Source organism: Poecilia latipinna, unplaced genomic scaffold (genome assembly GCF_001443285.1).
Source record: "Poecilia latipinna isolate Pla-1442-1.1 unplaced genomic scaffold, P_latipinna-1.0 Scaffold1227, whole genome shotgun sequence".
In the NCBI taxonomy this organism is placed as follows: Eukaryota; Metazoa; Chordata; class Actinopteri; order Cyprinodontiformes; family Poeciliidae; genus Poecilia; species Poecilia latipinna.
The window spans coordinates 1-19,453 of record NW_015113843.1 but is presented as its reverse complement, the minus strand read 5'-3'; the positions used below and the strand labels follow the sequence as shown (position 1 = coordinate 19,453).

Sequence of the window (19,453 nt, the reverse complement as noted above, 5' to 3'; positions counted from 1 at the left end):
AAGTTACTGACATATTTCAGAGTTTTGAAGAAATGAGCCAGTCAATGGAGCTCAGTCACATATACTCCCCAGTCATTTTACTGGATTCCTCAGACCTGGACCCTGCCCTCACACCCAATAAAGCAGCAAATTATTTGTTAATCATAAATACTCTCTGTTCCCCTTTCTGTGGTTTGATTGCAGACTGTGTTGGACCAGATGGAAGACCCAAACAGGTGAAAACTGCGCCCAACACACATCTACATGTACTCCATTAAATCATAACCGGTGGGTCTAAACTAGCTCATCTGTACCCACCAGCCAGGGGAAACATGGACCAGTGAATGCAGCAACTGTGAGTGTGACCAGGACTCCATGAGTGTCCGCTGTGAGCCGGTGATCTGTCCTGAGGTCCAGAAGCCCAACTGCAGTGAGCCCGGCCAGCAGCTGACCAACACAACCCAAGGCTGTTGCACCACGCAGACCTGTGGTCAGTTATGTTATATGATATCAAGTAAACACATCGCTGCTAACTGAACCTGGTAACCGATAAATAAGGCTGTAAGCTTAAAATTCCATTAATAAAAAATATTGTCTATAATAGAATCAATGATCACCTAAAACAGAGTTAATACTTAGTTAACTCCAAAATTATTCAAGATTTAGGTTCAATTTAATCATTTTGTTTTTACTGATAACTTTTTTTTCTGACTGGATGTTATATTACTATTTTGCAACAGCACAGCCAGAGTCCAGACGTAAACAGGGAGTCTGTGAAGAGATGAGGATGATATGAAGACCTGACTCATGTCTGTGTCCTGTTATCAGGAGTTTAAAATGCTAAATAACCTAATCTCTTTTCACGGTGTAGCCATTGTGACCTCAATGATAAACTCTGATAATGATCCTGATGTTCTTTATGTTTTTGAGTTTGGTGCTGCTGTGAGCAGCTGATTGGTTGATATTCTGAGCTCAGACTTCCTGGACAAGGTCCAGCAATAAGAGCAAACAATACGAATCAAAACTTCAGAACTTCTGCTTTGATTCTTGTTATTTGTGATGACAAAGTTTAATGCAGTTTTACAGCAACATGTGTTGCCATTGCCTCCAACAGAATGCAACCTGAACCTGTGTGCTGGTCCTGTGGCCTGCCCTCTGGGCTTCCAGCTTCATGTGTCCAACAGGAACTGCTGCCCGTCCTACGAGTGTGGTGAGTGGCTCCAGTCTGGACCAGTTACTGCATCGGTTCTGGATGCCAGGAGAGGATTTACCTCCTAAGTTAAAACACAACAAAAAGGTCCAACATGATAAAAGACATGACCAAGTAGGCAGCCCCGTTCTCCCTACAGTCTAACTACCTCCTGCTTTTCTTAACTTCCCTTATTAATAACAGTGAAATGTGCAGTGTATCTTCTATGTATTCAATGTTTGATTTAAATCAGTTTACAACCTGCTAACGATCTGATTCTTCACATGTTAAACCACAGAACTGATGCAACTAATTCATATTGAGGAAAGTAATTAAACAGCTATGGTTTTTCATAAACTGTAGATTAAATAAGTATAAGAAGAACTTTGTTTAACATCAATGAGTGAATTCATATAGTCGTTTTAAGTACAGATTTCTGTTCACTTGAAATAGAGCTGGATCATTTATTTTACATAATAACCATATTAAAACCCAATTTGTCTCCTTTCTGTCTCTGTAGTTCCTAAAGGTGTGTGTGTCTATGACATGACTGAGTTCAAGGTGAGGAAACTAAACTTATTGAATGATTATGCCAGACTGTTCAGTTTGCTATCAAAGGATTTATTTTCCCTATTAAAACCTGACACGTTCTGTTCTGTTCATAACCATAATAAGTATTTTCTTTTATTTCATCTTTACCACAAAAGAATGATGTACAGTGTCTCAGTCATGCCCACATCCACTCCTGCTGGCCTGTTTGGTTAGTTCATTTAGGATCCACATTGAGCCATTGCTGCTACTCTTCTTACAGTGGTTCCATCACTTCATTACATCACTAAAACAATTATTAGGAATTGAATAAACACAAGATTAAAAGACACAGAAGACAAAAAAGATGCCTCACTTCTCAGCCTGTGACATGGTCACAACTAAAACATTGTAATCTGAACTTTTGATTGAGATGATTTGGATCCTAAGGTTGTTTAAGTCAACAATTCTTGAAAATAGATCAAATAGTATTTAGATTTTTTTCCACTTAAAACCAGAAAAATGTCTTATTAGTGAAAAAAATCAGCCAGTGAAACTATTTTATCTATATTCAAACATTATTGATGTTTTTTTATCTTGGTAAAAAGTTACTTCTTAGTTATTTGTGTCTTATTTCATGTATTTTACTTATTTGCACTAGAAACTAGAAGAAAACACTTTGTAAATTTTGTGCTTTTGCTGTAGCATCCAATATCTTTTTACATTTTTTGGACTTTACCTGTCAGACTATACTAGCTCAGTCACTGTAAAAAGAAGCAAATCTCTGGAAGAGCTTCTTTAGAGTTTAACGCCTGAGGAAAGTAACTAAAACTGTGTGACTTTACAGCCTGGTGCAAAGATAACAACACTGCAGACAGTAACAGAAGCTCCACTGGATGCGTCAGGAGCTGCAGCACCACCAGGGACAGGAGGAGATGGACAGGAGGAGTCTTTCATTCCTGCAGCCTGTCAAGAGTGTTACTGCGGCCTCAACACACACCCCACCACCAAACTCAATGTCATCACATGCAGACCTGTTGTCTGCCACACAAACTGCTCTGAAGTAAGAGAATTCACAGAACATCACTCAAGATGCTGTTGCACACATTATGAAAGTGTATCTGGTACCAATCAAACTCCTACAGGTTACCATGGATATATTCATTCTGTCTGTCTGTCTGCAGGGGTTTGAGTATCAGCCTGCAGCAGGTCAGTGCTGTGGTTCATGTGTACAGAAAAGCTGCATTCTCACCACTTCTGGGAACAACACAGTCCACATCATTGAGGTCAGTCAACATACTGTGTTTATGTGTTGTGAAAATAAGAGTTGACATATTAATCACAGCAGTATGAAGCTATGTAGCCTTTAGCAGTACAGAGCAGATCTTTCATTCCTGACCTTACTGTACATGCTGTGTGTGTTTTAAACACTTTCAGGTCTGCTGCTTTTAGCTGACTGCTCTTCATTTCTGCTCAGGTCAACAACACGTTTGTCCTACCTGGTGATAAGTGTGTGCAATACACATGTGGGGAGATCAATGGACAGAGTGTGATGAAGGAAACAAGGACCAGTTGTCCTCCTTTCAACCCCCTGAACTGTGAACCTGTGAGTTCCTCAAATGTAGACAAAAATGTGGACATCAATCTTCCTAAACTCTCATGTTTGATCACATTTGAAACTATGGTAAGATGATGGCAAAGGAAGAAAAAGACAAAAATCTTGTTCAACAAAAGAAAACTTGGACTGATGGATTCCTTGCTATAGACACAAAAAGACATACACAACATCTTACACTGTTTGGGACACTGAGTGTGTATGCTTATGCAATATTTATTTACATGACTTTCAGTTAGCAGATGGCATTGCTTTATGGGGTGAAGTCACTAAAGTTTGTGTTAGAGAATCATCACTTTTCCTTCTATTCTAGAACCTCAAAAAATTGAATATTAGGTGATTCTTCAATGTTTCTTGTCAGTCATCTCAGAAAATGAAACAGTCATTTTACAGAAATGTATTATACATAGTGTAAAGAATTTCAAGCTTTTACTTTTTGCATTTTTAATGGATGACAGGTAAAACAAAAATCTGTTTCATAAAATCAAAATATCACATTACATCAAACAAAAGCAGATGTTTTAAGCACAAATGCCAAGTCTGTACATTTCTATGCACTCAATACTTGATTGTTCCTCTGGCATGAATTACTGCTTCAATGCAGCGTGACATGGAGGCCATCAGCCTGTGTAGGTAATGTTAGGCTCAGCATGTTCTAGCAAACTGAGGAAGATGATAAACCAGCAACACCTTTCATCACTGACCCAAACTGACCGACTCATTGGAGGAGTTAAACTTCCAGAACTTTCCAATCACTTTATGGTAATACTGCAGATCTCGCACTACAATCCCAAGGTCAGATATTTTAACATTAAACAACTCAGTGTGCTACAGAATAGTGAAGTGGAAGTGAAAGGATTTTAATGTGTAAAATAAAAAAAGTCTTGCATGCATTCATGTTCAGCTTCTTTTACTCTTGAGCCCTTAAAACCTGAATCATGGAATCACAACAAAGCACAGTGATTGCTGTATTATGCAGTAGTGTTAATGCTTTTTCAAGAGACTCTGAATTTGCTAAACTCATCCAGATGGACATTAACTTCCCACCGCTTCCATAAAGCTCTGCTGCTCTCTGCTAACCCGCCTTGTTGTCCTGCAGGGAACTGAGACGACCGACGCCTCTGGCTGCTGCACAACCTGTAAGTTTCCACATCCTGCATGGAGGCATGAGCTGCAGAACAGAACACACAACATACAGCACACAACACACAACACATAGCACAGGAACACACAGCACACAACACATGGTGTATGACGAGCTGTGGTGTGTTCCAGGTCGGCTCCAGAGTGTCTGCCAGGTGGAGAGTCAGCAGATCATAGTTGAGGTGAACCACTGTGTCAGTGCTGCGCCAGTCAATGTTACATCATGTGTGGGACACTGCAGGAGCTCATCTATGTAAGAATGTTTGGCAATATTTCTGGAGTTCCTAATCTTACACTGATGCATAGAAGATGTTAGGCATGAAAACAGAGACATGTTTTGTAAATACCTTAAGGTAAAATGAGGATAACTGCAGTTAGTTTGTGACTCCAATCTATGAATGGAAGAATTTTACATTGTATCTTGCAGAACCTGGATAACCAGACTTAACTGTTGAGTTTGCATTTTATTTGCATGTCTAAGTGTATTTGTCATTTGTCAGCAAACTGAAATACTCTATACCCCTATCATGTCAAAATTTGTGAAAAATCTTTTTACTAAACATCTATTCACATTCAAATGCTAAATTTAGTCTAAAGAATAAGTTTGGGGGAAGAAGAGCCATTTTAAATGGAGAACAGGTAGAAACCATGCAGTTAGAGGCTGATGGTGTCATTGTCTATGTGGATTTCTGCAGGTACTCAGCTGCAGCAAACTCCATGATGCACCAATGTGAGTGTTGCCATGAAGCCACAACCAGCATGAAGCAGGTGGAGCTGACCTGTGCTGACGGCTCCACGCTGCAGCACAGCTACAGCCAGGTGGAAAGCTGCCGCTGCAGGATGGAGACATGCTCAGCGGGCGCCACAACCAGAGCCCAGCACCGCAGGAGGCGCTGATCTGCTCCTCATTCATACGAGGGAACAACTTTTTCACACTTTATAGCACAATATGCTCTTCTTCAGAGTCTGTTAGAATTAAACTATGTCTGTATTTCTCACTGATAAGAAATAAAATATGTCTGCAAAATGATGTTTTGTATGCAGAACCTTTGTAACACATGGGGAACATTACTGAATGGAAACACAGTGAAGATTGGAGGAGCTCAGGCCCCTCTGGAGGGGAGGGGCATCGCTACAGGCTGATGTAACTAAACAATCTAAATAAAGTGTGTGAACCAGAAATTCAGCACACTGATTTATAGCTAAAATGAAACAAATAAATTTTTAAAATAGTTTTATTGAAGTGAGAAGCTGTTGTTGTATGCAGATGACTGTTCACATAATCACAGTGGTTGTAAATATAATTAGATGGTGTCTTTATTTGCATCAGCTGTCCTTTCTTACATAAACAAAGACAGATTACGTTTACACAAATCATATGGAATCATATGAAGCATTCAAACATTTTACATCACTTTTAAGACAGACACAGACCAGTATAAGACAGGGAGATATTTTAGATATATTTAACATAATAAAAATATATAACTTCATTTAAAGTGTAGCTTCCTTTTTCTAATATACTAAGATACTCAGAAATCAGATACAACTACATTCATTCGCTCTCGTTTTTCCACAAGGACTAGTTTCCCAATACTCAGATCAGTAAACTCAGTGGCTTCTTTCAAAGGTCAGCTAAAAATTTAAATCTGCTTTTACTTAAATTTGTTTTGTGTATTTGTTATTTTGTTGAAGCACTTTGTGATTTTTATCTTGAAAGGTGCTATAAAAGTAAAAAGTTTACTTTGATCCTGCAAGGAAAATGTATCTCTACTTGTACAAAGATGTTCTGTTACCTGCAAAATCTCATCTCAAAAAGTCAGAACTACACCTTTAAAATCCTGGAGATTGTTTAACAGGTGCTGCTACATGGGTACTGGTATCCATGTATCCTTGTGTCCGTGGTGTGTGTTGTTGTGTGTCAGTCTTGTCAGACTGTGTTCAGTTCTATATGAAACTGATGAAGATAAAACTAATGATTGTTTCAACTTGAAATGAACAAAGAAAAACTTCAAAGTATTTTGGCCTCAGAAGCTTTATTGGCAAGCTAATCATGGAACAAAGCAACATAGTCACGCCGCACTTCAGACACCAAGGTTCATTAACAAGCCACTGCACAGACACTTTTAGATTTTATATCAAAATAACTTTAAAATACTTTTCTTAGTGTTTTTTAAAGATACATCTAAGACAGTTGTGTAATATTTCATAATTTCCTTATGATGGATCATTTACCCCAAATTTTGTATTGTATAGATTTCTATATAATTTATAGATTTTTCATATAGCTAATATTTTATGGCTAAATGTGAAGGAGGAGCTGTACAACACAGAGACACAAACACTATTCAGCTAAAAATGCCAAAACAACCGGCAGATTGACTTGATCAGTGCAAATCGAACCCTGAAGTCGGCAAACCTTCAACAACTCAAACCAAACATCTACACACTCCACTGCCAAGTCCAACCTGTACACACCTGGCTGCTCCTATCAATGTAGCAACTCAGAGTGTGTATCTACACACACTCTTCTAGGCTAACTGAACTGAGAGGAAACGGACCTCTGACCAGCAGCCGGTGGATCAATCTCAGGGTTAAAGTTCTTTGGGAGAACTGTGTGTACATGTGGAAAGCTGCAGTAGTCTCTCTGTGGGCAATAGCTGACTGGTCATGGCCTCCCTGCTGCATCATGCATGTATCTGTTGGAATGTCTGCTGCCCGCTGCGCCCTGCTGCAGCTACAGCTACAGCTCCTCGGTCATCTGCAGGAGGGAGTTGATGGCGGCGTCCTTGTTGCCCTGCTGCGCCTCCAGCACCGTGCGGACCACCTCCTTGTCCAGGTTGGGAAACATGTCCTGAAGAGCCTGCAGATCCTCCTCGCTGCACACCGGGCCCTGGCCCCCCATAGCCGGCATGCTGCTTGGTACGGCCATGGGCACCACACCCTGATTATAGACTCCTGGCACCCCTTAGAATACCAGACAGACAGTGAGATAGCAGCCATTGTGTGTGTGGCGCGTGCGTGTGTGTCTTACCTGCAATAGGCACATAGCCTACTCCTTCCTGATAGACAGAAGGCATTAGAACGACAGGCTGGGTCATCATTGCTGCTGGTAGGGACTGGAATAAAGAGACGATTACCATTACCATGGTTGCTATGGATACCTGTGATACTCATTGTAATGAACTTGTTCAGCTTTCTCACTCAATCTAAGCTTCATTATGTGGAAATAATGCAACGCTGGTCTTTAGGCAGCAGCTTCTATTGGATTTATGTCTATGCACCATCAGGGGAAGGAGTTATGACTTTATCACAGCAGCAAAACACAAACATCTGGAGTATCTAGAGTGACGTGTCACCGTTGGGTCTTTCCTCGACAAGTTAGCACCGAGTGTGGGATTAGAAAATATCTATCACTATAGAAATGTGATGATCAGTAACAATAAAAATATGTCCAATAGAATGTTCAATAATTTTACTGAACTCCGATCCAGAATCACATGGCATTCTGGGAGATACACGTAAAGGAAAGGGTCACTCTTTTCTTTTTACCTAGCAACAACCTGAATCTGCTGTGCAGCAGATTCATCACTGTGATCCCCTGAAGCCCCTGAAGCCCCCAGTAACAGTGTTTACTGTTACTGGCATTAAACAACACTTAATACGGGGGGGGGGGGGCAGAGGAAAGTCTGGTGATCTACGAGGCTTATAACACACTGAGGGAAACCCGGGAACCTGCAGTTACTTCAACTAAAACTTTTATTTAAGTCCCACCACTAATACTGACAACACTGTTGACTCAGTTTACCTGAGATCTTACAGAAACATTCATAGACTAGAAATATGATTTAGCCAAAGATCTGAGCTGAAACATTCTGACTGTAACCATGGGAGCAGCAACTGCAACAACAGCAATTCATAAAACTGTCTAAAATCGAAACACTTTACCATGAAATATCAATACTGTCACAAAGTTTCCTGGAGTTCTAGTTAGTTAACCTATAGTATTGTTAGAGTAAATCTGTAGAACAGCAGGTATGTGTTTTATTCATCATTCAGTCAGATTTATAACAGACATGGAAATCATTCAGAATATCAACCAAGGCTTTAGACTTCTGACTATTACAGTTTCCTAAAATCTGATCCCAAGTTAGTAGAAACAACAGTTAGTGCGTTACCTAAACATGCCTCCATCTCTAATACACGCACGCACGCACACACACACACACACACACACACACACACACACACACACACAGACACACACACCTGTCACTACTGCTGATCTAGTTTAGATTTCATTTTAATTTCTGGAGAAGTTGTAAATAAAACTGTTGGCGTGGTTCACCTGTAAGACTAACATCTTTATTTCATCATGTTGGATTACAAAATGTTTGTCAGTTGTTAGACTGTGTGTGCATGCGATTGCACTCACAGCAAATGACATGACCAGGTTAATCATGCCCTCCTTGTCGTCTCCCTGTCTCCCACTGAGGCTGAACCACTCGTCCACCACGTTCCCGTCCCTCAAGCCCTCAGGAATGGTGACGTGTGTCCAGGCGATCCTGTCATCCATGGAGAACGCTCTCTGCACACACACACACACACACACAGAAACAAATATCAACTCAGACCAGTTCAGCCAATTTAGGATCTTTTCACTAGAACACACAGCTCCCATTTCAAATATTTATTCATATTTTCGAAGACAGATATTAAATAAATTCTGAAAACATAAACTTGAACTGTTTTATTTATTTAAACTGAATTTATTTGTTCAGATGGTTGAACTACAGTTCAGCCCATCAGCAGTGTCCACCTACAAGTTCCAGTTTCATCTCTGTACTTTAAGTTTAATCTCTGTACTCTGTACTTTGGTTATTTTTCATCAATCCTTGGTTAATATTTGTATTGTATCGATGATTAACAATATACCACAGACCTAGACTGTCTAGACTCCAGATCAATAAATTAGAGATCTAATTTATTGTGCAGTGATCCACTTTTTTCAGTTTTGATTCCTGAGGTTTAGTATCAGACGATACAGAAAATCAGCTGAATTGACTTCAAACATTTTTTTATATACTGATGTGCTGCACCAGTACAGCACACTTAAATACACCAATAGATTCACAGGTTTGGTCAAACATGTAAAAACAAGATAACTTTAATTTGTTCAGTCAGTGAAATAAGCAATATAACAGCAAATATAAAATGAATAATAAGGAAACTAAAATTAATAAAAACATTTTGTTGACTGTCTTGGTCAAACAATAAACATAAACTGCAACAAACCTTTTTTCAAATTGTTCAGAGAGGGCAATTAGGCATTCTAAATATATCAAATAAAGCATGATGTCACCAATACCTGATCCAGAATTGTTTTTCAATTTTGGGACAGATTCAGATATTAATATCGGATTAGTGCATCGCTACAATAAAATCAACACAAAATATTTTCTTCAGGTAGATATTTTAAAAAAATCAAGTAGTATTCATATAATCCAGGACTCCACAAAGCAGGAGTGCTCCTCTCTCTTGCTGCTAGCTCCACATTTGTGAAAAAAGATTACATCTATAGGACTTTAGTTCGTCTTACAGGTGTGGATGCTCAGCTGTGCCCCCTGCTGGGCAAAGCTCCTCACCTCATCAAAGATCTCCAGGTAGAAGGAGTCGACCCCTGGTGGTACCGTACACTGGATCACTTTGTTCCAACGTGGGTTCTTTGCTCCGTTATGAGCAGTCGGGGTCTCGTAGACCGCATAGCCCAGTCTGATCCTGCAGTACGGATCCATCCGGGTCATCCCGTAGTTTTTAGCCAGCTTGGCCTGCACAGGTAAACACATAGCAGCGATAGTAAGGAATTAAATACAAGCTGGCTCCAATAATTTCAAACTGTATAATGGAGTAAGTGTGTCCAATGGATGGGAGAAAAAGAGTTCAAATCTATGATAAGGACATAACGCAAAACACTTTCATACATATGTTCAGCCTAATAAATGCAATTTACATGAAGAATAACAAATTGCAGAGTCATTAACATACCCAGCTAAATACACTAAGTTGCCGCTTGAACAGTCCATCTTACCTGGACTACAGTGATGCTAAGTCGGCCCACGGTGTTCACCGAGCCTCCGTACTGCAGCTGGCGGGCCGTGTGGGCGTCCAGCTGGACCTGCTGCTGCTGCTGGGTGGGAGCGATCCGCAGGAAGTCCTGCGGCAGCTCCCCAATGTACACCTGGAGACACGACCCACTGCTGAGGACGAGGCAAGGCCGCCACCAAACATGACTAACAAGAAGGTCTGGCACCAGAACTAATTCTGCTGGTTGATAAATTGTCCAAAAAATTATTGCAATTTATGCCCCAGTCGATTTATTGGATTCAATTTCCTTCATTTTGGGAGATTGGTGATCAGCTGATACTTACATGTGAAGCCAATCTTATCTCCAATCTTATTTACAGTAGCAAAAGTCTAAAAATCAACCACTGTCCTCTGCTCTCCCTTGAGAGAGGTTTGACTGACAGACTGACACCACAAGGTCATGTCCGTCACCCCACTGTTGCAAAGTCAGCAACTTTCTTGCTGTATTTAAAAACATTTCAATAAAAAAATGTATATAATCGGCCAAAATCAAAATCACCAGGTTAGGCTTTATAAAGATCTGTAATGGGCAATCGCCCAGAAAAGCAGTGCACGCCTAGTGCAATAAATAACATTTATATAATTTTAATATAATATAATGGTAATGACATTACAAATACACCCTCTGGTGTTAGTTGTTAGCCAGTACAACAGTCCCTTAGTCACTTCACTTGTTAGGAAAGTTTTCCTAGCCTGCTGCAATTACTCTGTTGCATTAAGCTGCTTGTCAACAACAATTTTACAGCCCATTACATAGGGATGCTCAGATATAAAAATTCAATCAATGTTGATAGCCAATATTAATACTGCTGTTATGCACTTTCTCTATTTTCAATTAAATCTTAGAATTTAGATTAGTTAATTTTTATTTGCTTATTTTCTAGTTGATTTATAATTAGAATTTGTTTAATTTTTTATTTAGAATAAGTTCTTTGGTTAGGAATTCACTTAATTAATTAATTTCAGTTGGGATGTGGGTGTTTCACCGTATAAATAGGTAGGCTTTAGGTAACTTATTATGCACATGGGTGGCCATAAGTTTTTTTTGTTTTTTTTTTACCAGTCTATGGAATCAGTCTACCAGTCTCAGTCATCAGTTGTCAGTCTGTCAATCAGTCAGAGAACAGGTGCAGGAATCAGAGCAGGAGAGTAGCAGAATCCTGCGAAGCCTGTAACTTTTTGTCTGAACAGTGGAATAAAACAAACAAAGAACTACATTTTGACTTTTTGGACTGTGTAAGCCAGAATCCACGATGACTAACCACGATGACAGGTGACTATTTGAGTTGTATTTACCTTTTCTTTTGATCACCTTTAATTCTTGAGTTTTTTTATTTTTGAGTTTGAGTTTTCAACAAATAGTCACTACATGGGTGATAATGGACATTTACCAATATCATACTGATTATATTCCTTACACTTATGACGCTGTAAAAGAGATCACACCGACTTCATTCTCTGCTTCAGTTAATACTCCATAAACTTGCACTGCATCACACTTCCATGTTTTCCAAACAAGATTCTAAATTAAATTTACAGCATGTCTGCTGGTAAATGGAAATTTAAATGATGCATCATGTTGGGTTGAACTTGCAGGGAGGAGGCGCTGAATGTTGTTTGCCCAGCCCAGGGCACCGCACAGGCTAGGACCGCCCATGCCTGAGTCATCTGGAAGGTTGATGCGTCAACAGCTCTTTAATGTATTTTATCCTGATGTAAACTTATGTTTAGCACATACACTAGTCTGAATCTGTTGTCAGCGAGGAAACTCAGTCATTAAAAAATCTGAGCGCGGCTCAGCCTGAAGAACTCCTCCATCATTGAGGTTAAAAACAAAACGCAGACATGATGCGATCTGATGAATCCCTAAATGTGGTAGAAGAAAATCATTTGTCGGTGTGTCTGTGTGTCATGATGTGACCGCAGCAGCTCAGATCTGACAGGGAACTGAATAGAGAAATGAGAAGCTGTCCAAGATGCGGAAAACATTCAACAAGAAGATGAAGCTAGCTCCGACAGGACAGAGGCTAGCTGACCAACAGCTAACTAGAGGGTAATTAGACGATAAATCCGAGTAAATGAGTCTGTCTGAGGCTGAGCTGGGAGCCCGGCTGGCTGGCTGTCTGTCAGTGAGAGACAGAAATCAGGACACAAGTTGCGCCAAGCTGTCAGTCAGTCCTGGAGTTAACGCAGTCCGTTACCTGTCCCCTCTGGGTGCTGATGGTAGTCGCCATGTCGTTCCTTCAAGAACTGGACTCAGACACTGTCGAGTAGTGACGCTTCTTGAAACAATTAAAAAAGTCCTTAGTGACTCATTAAAAACAACCGAGCTTCTGTTTTTGGGCTGAAACTGACTCCGGAAATGTCTTGCTATTGAAGATAATGGTGCAGTGCTGCCCCCAGTGTACGGCGGTCTGCTTCCTGCTTGTTCTCGCTTTGTAGCGCAGTACCGCCGCTAACCAGCAGAGGGGGCCAGAATCAACCATTTTCCCCAGTCAAAAATGCAAAACAAAACAAATTTACTAAGTTTGTCTCCTGTATCTACAAAATACTTACCTCCTCCTTTTCAATGCAAATTGTAAGATGCTACTTTTATTTACTTTTAAAAACTGATAGAAAACATTTCTTATTAAACATCCTCTTTCTATGGTGTATTCCGTGTATTCCTAACAATTTAGAATAACTTACATAAGTTTTTAATAAATCTTGTTTGGTCACAAAGCAAGATTAATAAATTGGATATTTTCTTAAATTTGTTTCTTTCAATCCCTTTTTCAATATGGACACTAATGAGTAATACATACAGCTTCCTGTCACCCAGTGGCGTTGCTTCCAGAGTAACAATTTTTTTCATCTGCTTCACACCATATCTACCACTTTCAGAGCCTGCATTGCCAGAGCATCTAGTGCTTCATGCCTGTATTCCCATCTGAGAAGGGATCCACATAAATCTCACAGTTGGATGTTTCATTCCATTAAGTTTTTATGTTCAGAATTCCAGCAAACCTCTGGGGGAAGGTTGTGGAAAGAAACCCAGAACCTTTGGGTAATACAGTTCAAAAGCAATGACTGAGGAAATGTATGTTTGATTTTGAGGACATTAATAAATAAGTTGTCATTTAGCAAATAAAAATTATTTTGGTAATTATAACTGACCCAAAACAAGAAAGGGTAGGTCTGATTTCACTTCAGACTGTGGAAAAAAAATAGACATGTCATTATGCAGTGGTCATAAATGTCAAGTTTCAACTGATTGTCATTGACCCAATTGTCATTGTTGGGACCTTGAGATAGATATGAACATAAAGCTTGTTCATATCTATGGACCCACTCATCCAGGGTCAGAGTCTCTCAGGGCAATACAGTCTTACAGACCTAACAAGCACCAGCTAATATTCAGTCATGTTTTTGGACTGTCAGGAGAAGCTGGAGTACCTGAAGAGAACACAAGCATACAATGGGAGGATATGCAAAATCAATGCAGAAAAACTCCAGAATCCAGGACCCTGTTTGCTGCAAAGTATTCCTACTAGGAACTACCGTATGAAGATTGCCATTTTCATAACATGTTGAGATTATGATTCAAACTATTTTCTTACTTTGAGATTACATAAAAGTGATTATATGTCTTTGGAACAGACATGACAACATTGGTCAACTCAAAGAGTTGGATCATTCATTTTAACATTAAAATTCAGTTACATCCATCGTCTCCCCGGTTGTCTGAGCAGGTTTGCACGGATGGTGCTTCTAGTACTTGAAGCACTAAAAATTTGTTGGAAAAAAAAGACAAAAGCCAATAAAATATGAAATCAAAAAGAAAAACTGTATTCCAAAAAAACAAAATTCATATTGGTAAATTACGCAAACTTTTAGACGTACAGTGTATCTTTGTATATCCAGTGTGTTCAATATTCTGTTAACAGCTGGCACAATCTACTACAATTTCTCTTTCAAACAGATGTGAACACACCATTCAGGCAGCTTATGAGTGCAAGAATCATTCCACAAAAGGCAAGGTGTTGTGTATGGTTTCCAGAGCAAAGCAGCGGTAATGTACCACACGTCAATATGAAAATATTGCTTCATCTGACAAATAAAAACATTCTTAGTTGAATTTTTGATTGAATGTTAGACTATACAGAAAAGTCCCTGGAGCCTGGTGTGAAATGAGCTCAGGAATCAATGTGTCCTGGTGAGCCAGACTGCAGGGCAACGTCGGCTCATTGGTTGTCCTCAGAGTCCTGATTGTAGCTCAGGTGGCTCCGCTGAACCTCCAGCTCCTCTGCGCTTACCATGGCAGGATCTATGGCAGCATACCTGGTTCCATGGAACTGACGCAAGTGAATCTGAAAAGTAGTACAAACCAAAATGCCGTCATTTAAAATTTACATCACATCAAATAGATACTGTTTTGTGGACAGATTTCTGTCTGCAGGGAAGAGGACTTTGTCTAAAGTAGATTCACTCTCATCACTTTTGTGAAAAAGTCACAATATATCATAGACATGATGTGATACTCTTATAAATCTGTCTGGTCCTCTTGTAAACACAATCTGCTTTGGAATAAATTTCTTAATTACATTTCATCTTAAATGAAATATAGCCGAGGATCAGACCGCCGAGGTTCCCGCCTTCGGCCACCACCCATCCCACATTGCAACTGACCCCTTCAACCTCTCCCACAGGTGCTGAGCCCATGTGAAGGGGTACCTCATCTCCTCTTCAATGACCCCACTCTGTTTCCATTGGTGCTCCCTCACCCAGACAAAGTGCATCTTTGGGTTGACTTTGTCTGATCCCTCACCTAGAATCAGTTTGTTTTGGGTGACCCTGCCAGAGGCATGAAGCCCCTGACAACATAGTTATTAGAAGCACTGGGACACTCAAAGCCCTCCATCACAGTAATGTGAGAACCCATGGTGGGTCATTGATTCTATTCATAACAGAATAAGTGGACAGAATTTCTAAGCGCAGCCAAGGTGTTGGTGAGATCCGTTTTGGTGTTCTCAGGATCATGTCTCTGCTCTTTGCAGATGATATGGTCCTATTGCCTTCATCAAATCCGGATTTACATCTTTAGCTTGAGCAGTTCACAGCTAAGTGTGAAGTGGTTGCAATGAGGATCAGTGCCTCCAAATACGTGGTCGTGAGTCAGAAAAGGGTCGACTGCCTTCTGCAAGTCAGAGATGAGCTCCTGCCCCAAGTGCAAGAGTTTAAGTACCTTGGGATCTTGTTCAAGAATGAGACAAAAATGGAGCAGCCAGGACACACTGTGGGGAAGAGAGAGCTGAGTCAAAAGGCAAAACTCAATTTACTGGTCGGTTTATGTTCCCAACCTCATCTACGGTCACATCTCTGAAGCTCTGGGTAAAGACCAAAAGAGCAAGATTGCTGATATAAGCGACCAAGGTGAATTTTCTCTGTAAGGTGTCTAGGCTCTCCCTTAGAGACAGGCTGAGAAGCTCAGTCATCCGTGAGGGACTCAGAGTAGAGCTGCTGCTCCTCCATGTCAAGAGGAGGCAGTTGAGGTGGCTCAGGCATCTGATTAGAATGCCTCCCTAACCTGGTGAGGTGTTCCAGACACATCCCACTGGGAGGAGACCCAGAGGAAGACCCGGGACATACTGGGGGACTATATTTCTCAAATGGCCTGGGAACACCTTGGGATTACCCTGAAAGAGCTGGAACAAGTGACTGGGAAGAGGGAAGTCTGGGTCTCCCTGCTCGGGCTGCTACCCAACCCCCACACAGGTGGAAGATGATGGATGGATAAAGTCACAAGATATCGGTCCTTTAAATAGAAAATGGTTCTCAGATCACAAAAAAACTCATCTTTCAGATTGATCCTTGTAATAAATGACAGATTAATATTTACTAAAGATGATCAATTTTTGAAACATTAATAGAGTTTAACAGAATCTATTACTCTGTTAAATCAGCTTGTCCAGGTATGTTCCTGCCTGAACAGGGTTTAAGTCAGGAGCCCAGTTAAAGTCAAGATGAACTTTGAGGTATTTGCAGATAATTCATCCAGTAAATGACCAGAAAAGTTTGTCTGTTGGGCAGGTGATAAAAATGCTTCCCAAAGATTGAGAATACTCCCAGTAAAAAACCTTTTCTGCATCCTAAGTTACAGATCTTCCTCGGTACTCAGAACAATGAAAGCTTCCTGGAATACACGCAGGGTGTTGGTCCATTTCTGGTTGCAAAAAATAACTTTCCTCACTTCAGAGAGAATGCAAATACTGTAGATTAGTGGGTTAAACATTGTGAATCAGAACCAACCTGTATGTAAAGGTTGACCTCAGCGCTCCTGCACAGATATGGGAAGTTTCCTCCAGTTTTCAGATGTGCCCGTCTAGCATTGGGATACAGTTTATACATCTCTTCTTTGGCCTCCAGTGAGAGGGCGCTCTGATCAAACACCTAAACATCAACAACATAGCTAGGTCAGACGTGCTTGGAATACACAGGATAGAATCAGATAAAGAAGATTAAAAAAACCCAACAGAACTTACATCTATGATGGTCACAGCAACATCTTTTATTTTGTGAGGCTCAACGTAGGAGTTCTGACAGTTAAGTGTTAGCCTTGAAGCTAGCTCGCTTTGGCTCAGACTCTCCAGCTGTATTAGGAAAACACAGACTGATGTGGTTAACACATAAACACAAGCATGAGGATTCAACTTTTAATGTCAGGATTCAACTGTTAATGTCATTATTAAAGCTGACTGACATCCATGGTTGCATACCCTATCTACCATGAAGTCGATTGCATCTGCCATCTTAGGGTCCACAGGTCCTTTAGCAAAGTTTCCCAGGACAATCTTCTTCAGCAGGAAAGCTGGCATGAGCCAGAAACTGGCAGCAACACAAAAGCAGCATGAATGAAGAGACTCTAAAATGAAACCATCATGTGAGAGTGAGTCAGTGGCACCTGTTTGCAGTCCATGTCTGGTGAAATATGGACGTGTCACTGAATGAGTTACACAGGATCAAAGAGTGCACTCTGGGAGACTTGTGAGTATACTCTGCAAACTTCTGAGCCAAGAATCCTCCCAAAGACGCCCCGAAAAGGTGGACCTGAGAGTGACATGGGATCAGCGTTACACAGACGTCATACACACATTACACACATAAACCAGCCATATCAGGCCAGGTAGCTTCCAAATACATAGCCAAACACAACAAAAGGTGCGATACCACCAATGATCATGGGGATGGTGTGGCACACCTCATGCATGACTAGTGCAAGGAACCAAAGAGAAGAAGAAGACCGAAAAAAAAAAGTTAATCTTCTCCATCCACATACCCTGATGGCTGCACAGAAAACTTCTGTCTACTGCAAAGCCTCTTCTTAAGTTTTTTTCAGAGAATGTGAATTATCAAAATGTCCACCTTTATTTTCCTCTGAATGAACTCTGAACTGTCTTATGATGGCTATACTGCCTAACACAATGGCAACCTAACAAACACATTAAAAGGATGAGGTTGTCTTTTACTCGACACGGTAACAGACAGGGGGACTTATTATTGTGCATCAGGAGACATAAATGGGCCTCAAGGGATCTATGAAAACAAAGTTGGACCTTGTCCAGCTGAAGGTGATCCAGAAGCTTCCGGAAGCCATCACAGAACTCCAGGAGGTCCCAGTATACTGGATACTGCAGCTAAAACAGAACAACATATGATTATAACAAATATTGTAAGCAGCCAATATTTCTGATCACTTATCAATAAATTTGAGATTTGATACAAAAACAAATGTGAGGCATCAAGAATGGCTGAAAAGAGTCACAACAGCTTAATCTAGAACAGGAACAGGCTTTGCACTGCATTGGTTCTGTAAGAAGATATGGTAACCGCGGTGCAGGGGTCAGTTATGTAACCAGTGGGTTGCTGGTTCAAACCTCAGCTCCATCCATCTTAGCCGTTGTGTCCTTGGCAAGACACTAAAACTTTAGACTGTGAAAAGATTACCTTTTTGTGTATTTCTACATAATGTCAGAGGTAAGATATGAGTGAAGCAGAGATGATTTATCCTCTTGTAGATGCCAGTGATTACATGAGCACTCCTGCTGTGGTGAACTCACCGAGATTACCCTGTAACCCCAGCCAGTCAGGGCCTGCACCTGCTGGAAGAACACCTCCGCAGTCCCACTGACTGGGGGAAGGAAGATGATTGGACACCTGATACTTTTTGGGCCGGCATCATACAGAGACCACACCTTGCTGTCGTCATCGTCAACAATAATCTGGAAAACATACACACGCACACAAACACAGACACTTGTTCTGTAACCTGATGGTTGCATTTATCTTAAAAATGATAGTGTATGGTAATACACTATTACACCATATTAGAAAGAAACAATATTTATTAAATGCCCATAAAAATAATAAAAATCCCACATCATGCAACACTATTCTACCTGGTCGTTGCTGTACACACATTTCAAGACATGATGGTCCTGGCAGCTTAAAGCAGCAGTCTCAAACTCCAGTCCTGAAGGACCAGTGTACTACTGTTAGAAGTCTCTCTACTTCAGCACACCTAGCTCTGATTGGCTCATCAGCATAAAGTCAAGTTCGAGGGTGAGGAAGTTTTACCATTTAATTCCAGTGTGTAGGACGATGCACACATCTAAAAGTTGCAGGACTCTGGCCTTCGAGAACTGCAGTTTGAGATGGCTAGCTTAAGCAGGTGGTAACTAGGCCTGTCACGATAAATTTTGCTGAGTGATTAATTGTCTAAAAAATTATTGCGAAAAACGATAATATTGTTTCAAGACCTTTTGACACTGATTTAATGGAAATGACGTAATAATGCATGCAATTTCCTGCTATAGATA

General features: G+C 40.5%; 3 protein-coding genes across 3 annotated transcripts in view; 1 reads left to right on the top strand and 2 right to left on the bottom strand.

Moving 5' to 3' along the window:
• The window catches only part of LOC106960779 (intestinal mucin-like protein), an 18,300-nt gene extending 12,816 nt beyond the window's left edge, over positions 1–5,484 (top strand). The window contains exons 11-20 of the mRNA XM_015054075.1: positions 184–215; positions 301–469; positions 1,094–1,189; positions 1,689–1,729; positions 2,544–2,759; positions 2,881–2,982; positions 3,174–3,302; positions 4,411–4,450; positions 4,587–4,707; positions 5,150–5,484. Of these exons, the coding sequence (XP_014909561.1) occupies positions 184–215; positions 301–469; positions 1,094–1,189; positions 1,689–1,729; positions 2,544–2,759; positions 2,881–2,982; positions 3,174–3,302; positions 4,411–4,450; positions 4,587–4,707; positions 5,150–5,351 (1,148 nt within the window). The 3' untranslated portion in view covers positions 5,352–5,484. The remainder of the gene's footprint in view (positions 1–183; positions 216–300; positions 470–1,093; positions 1,190–1,688; positions 1,730–2,543; positions 2,760–2,880; positions 2,983–3,173; positions 3,303–4,410; positions 4,451–4,586; positions 4,708–5,149) is intronic.
• A 987-nt stretch (positions 5,485–6,471) lies between these two features.
• On the bottom strand, positions 6,472–13,017 carry tollip (toll interacting protein). The gene is made up of 6 exons (XM_015054072.1): positions 12,800–13,017; positions 10,543–10,692; positions 10,100–10,282; positions 8,890–9,042; positions 7,489–7,573; positions 6,472–7,421 (listed from the first exon to the last, which is right to left on the bottom strand). Exons 1-6 carry the CDS (start codon positions 12,830–12,832, stop codon positions 7,198–7,200), a joined length of 828 nt encoding a protein of 275 aa, XP_014909558.1. The 5' UTR covers positions 12,833–13,017; the 3' UTR covers positions 6,472–7,197.
• A 1,383-nt stretch (positions 13,018–14,400) lies between these two features.
• On the bottom strand, positions 14,401–19,290 carry spg21 (SPG21 abhydrolase domain containing, maspardin). Its single transcript, XM_015054073.1, has 7 exons — positions 18,695–19,290; positions 18,191–18,271; positions 17,539–17,684; positions 17,354–17,462; positions 17,120–17,227; positions 16,887–17,027; positions 14,401–14,947 (listed from the first exon to the last, which is right to left on the bottom strand). Exons 1-7 carry the CDS (start codon positions 18,914–18,916, stop codon positions 14,822–14,824), a joined length of 933 nt encoding a protein of 310 aa, XP_014909559.1. The 5' UTR covers positions 18,917–19,290; the 3' UTR covers positions 14,401–14,821.
• Positions 19,291–19,453: the final 163 nt, after the last annotated feature.

Bases quoted from the DNA above. Each gene is read 5' to 3' on its own strand.
- tollip (XM_015054072.1), bottom strand. From the start codon at position 12,832: ATGGCGACTACCATCAGCACCCAGAGGGGACAG. The intron at 10,283-10,542 runs GTAAGATGGACT...TTACCTGTGCAG, and splicing joins TTAGCATCACTGTAGTCCAG to GCCAAGCTGGCTAAAAACTA. The intron at 7,574-8,889 runs GTGAGTGCAATC...TCTTTATTCCAG, and splicing joins ACCTGGTCATGTCATTTGCT to TCCCTACCAGCAGCAATGAT.
- spg21 (XM_015054073.1), bottom strand. From the start codon at position 18,916: ATGCAACCATCAGGTTACAGAACAAGTGTCTGTGTTTGTGTGCGTGTG. The intron at 17,463-17,538 runs GTGCCACTGACT...TGTTGCTGCCAG, and splicing joins CAGACATGGACTGCAAACAG to TTTCTGGCTCATGCCAGCTT. The intron at 14,948-16,886 runs GTTGGTTCTGAT...ACTACTTTTCAG, and splicing joins AGGTCAACCTTTACATACAG to ATTCACTTGCGTCAGTTCCA.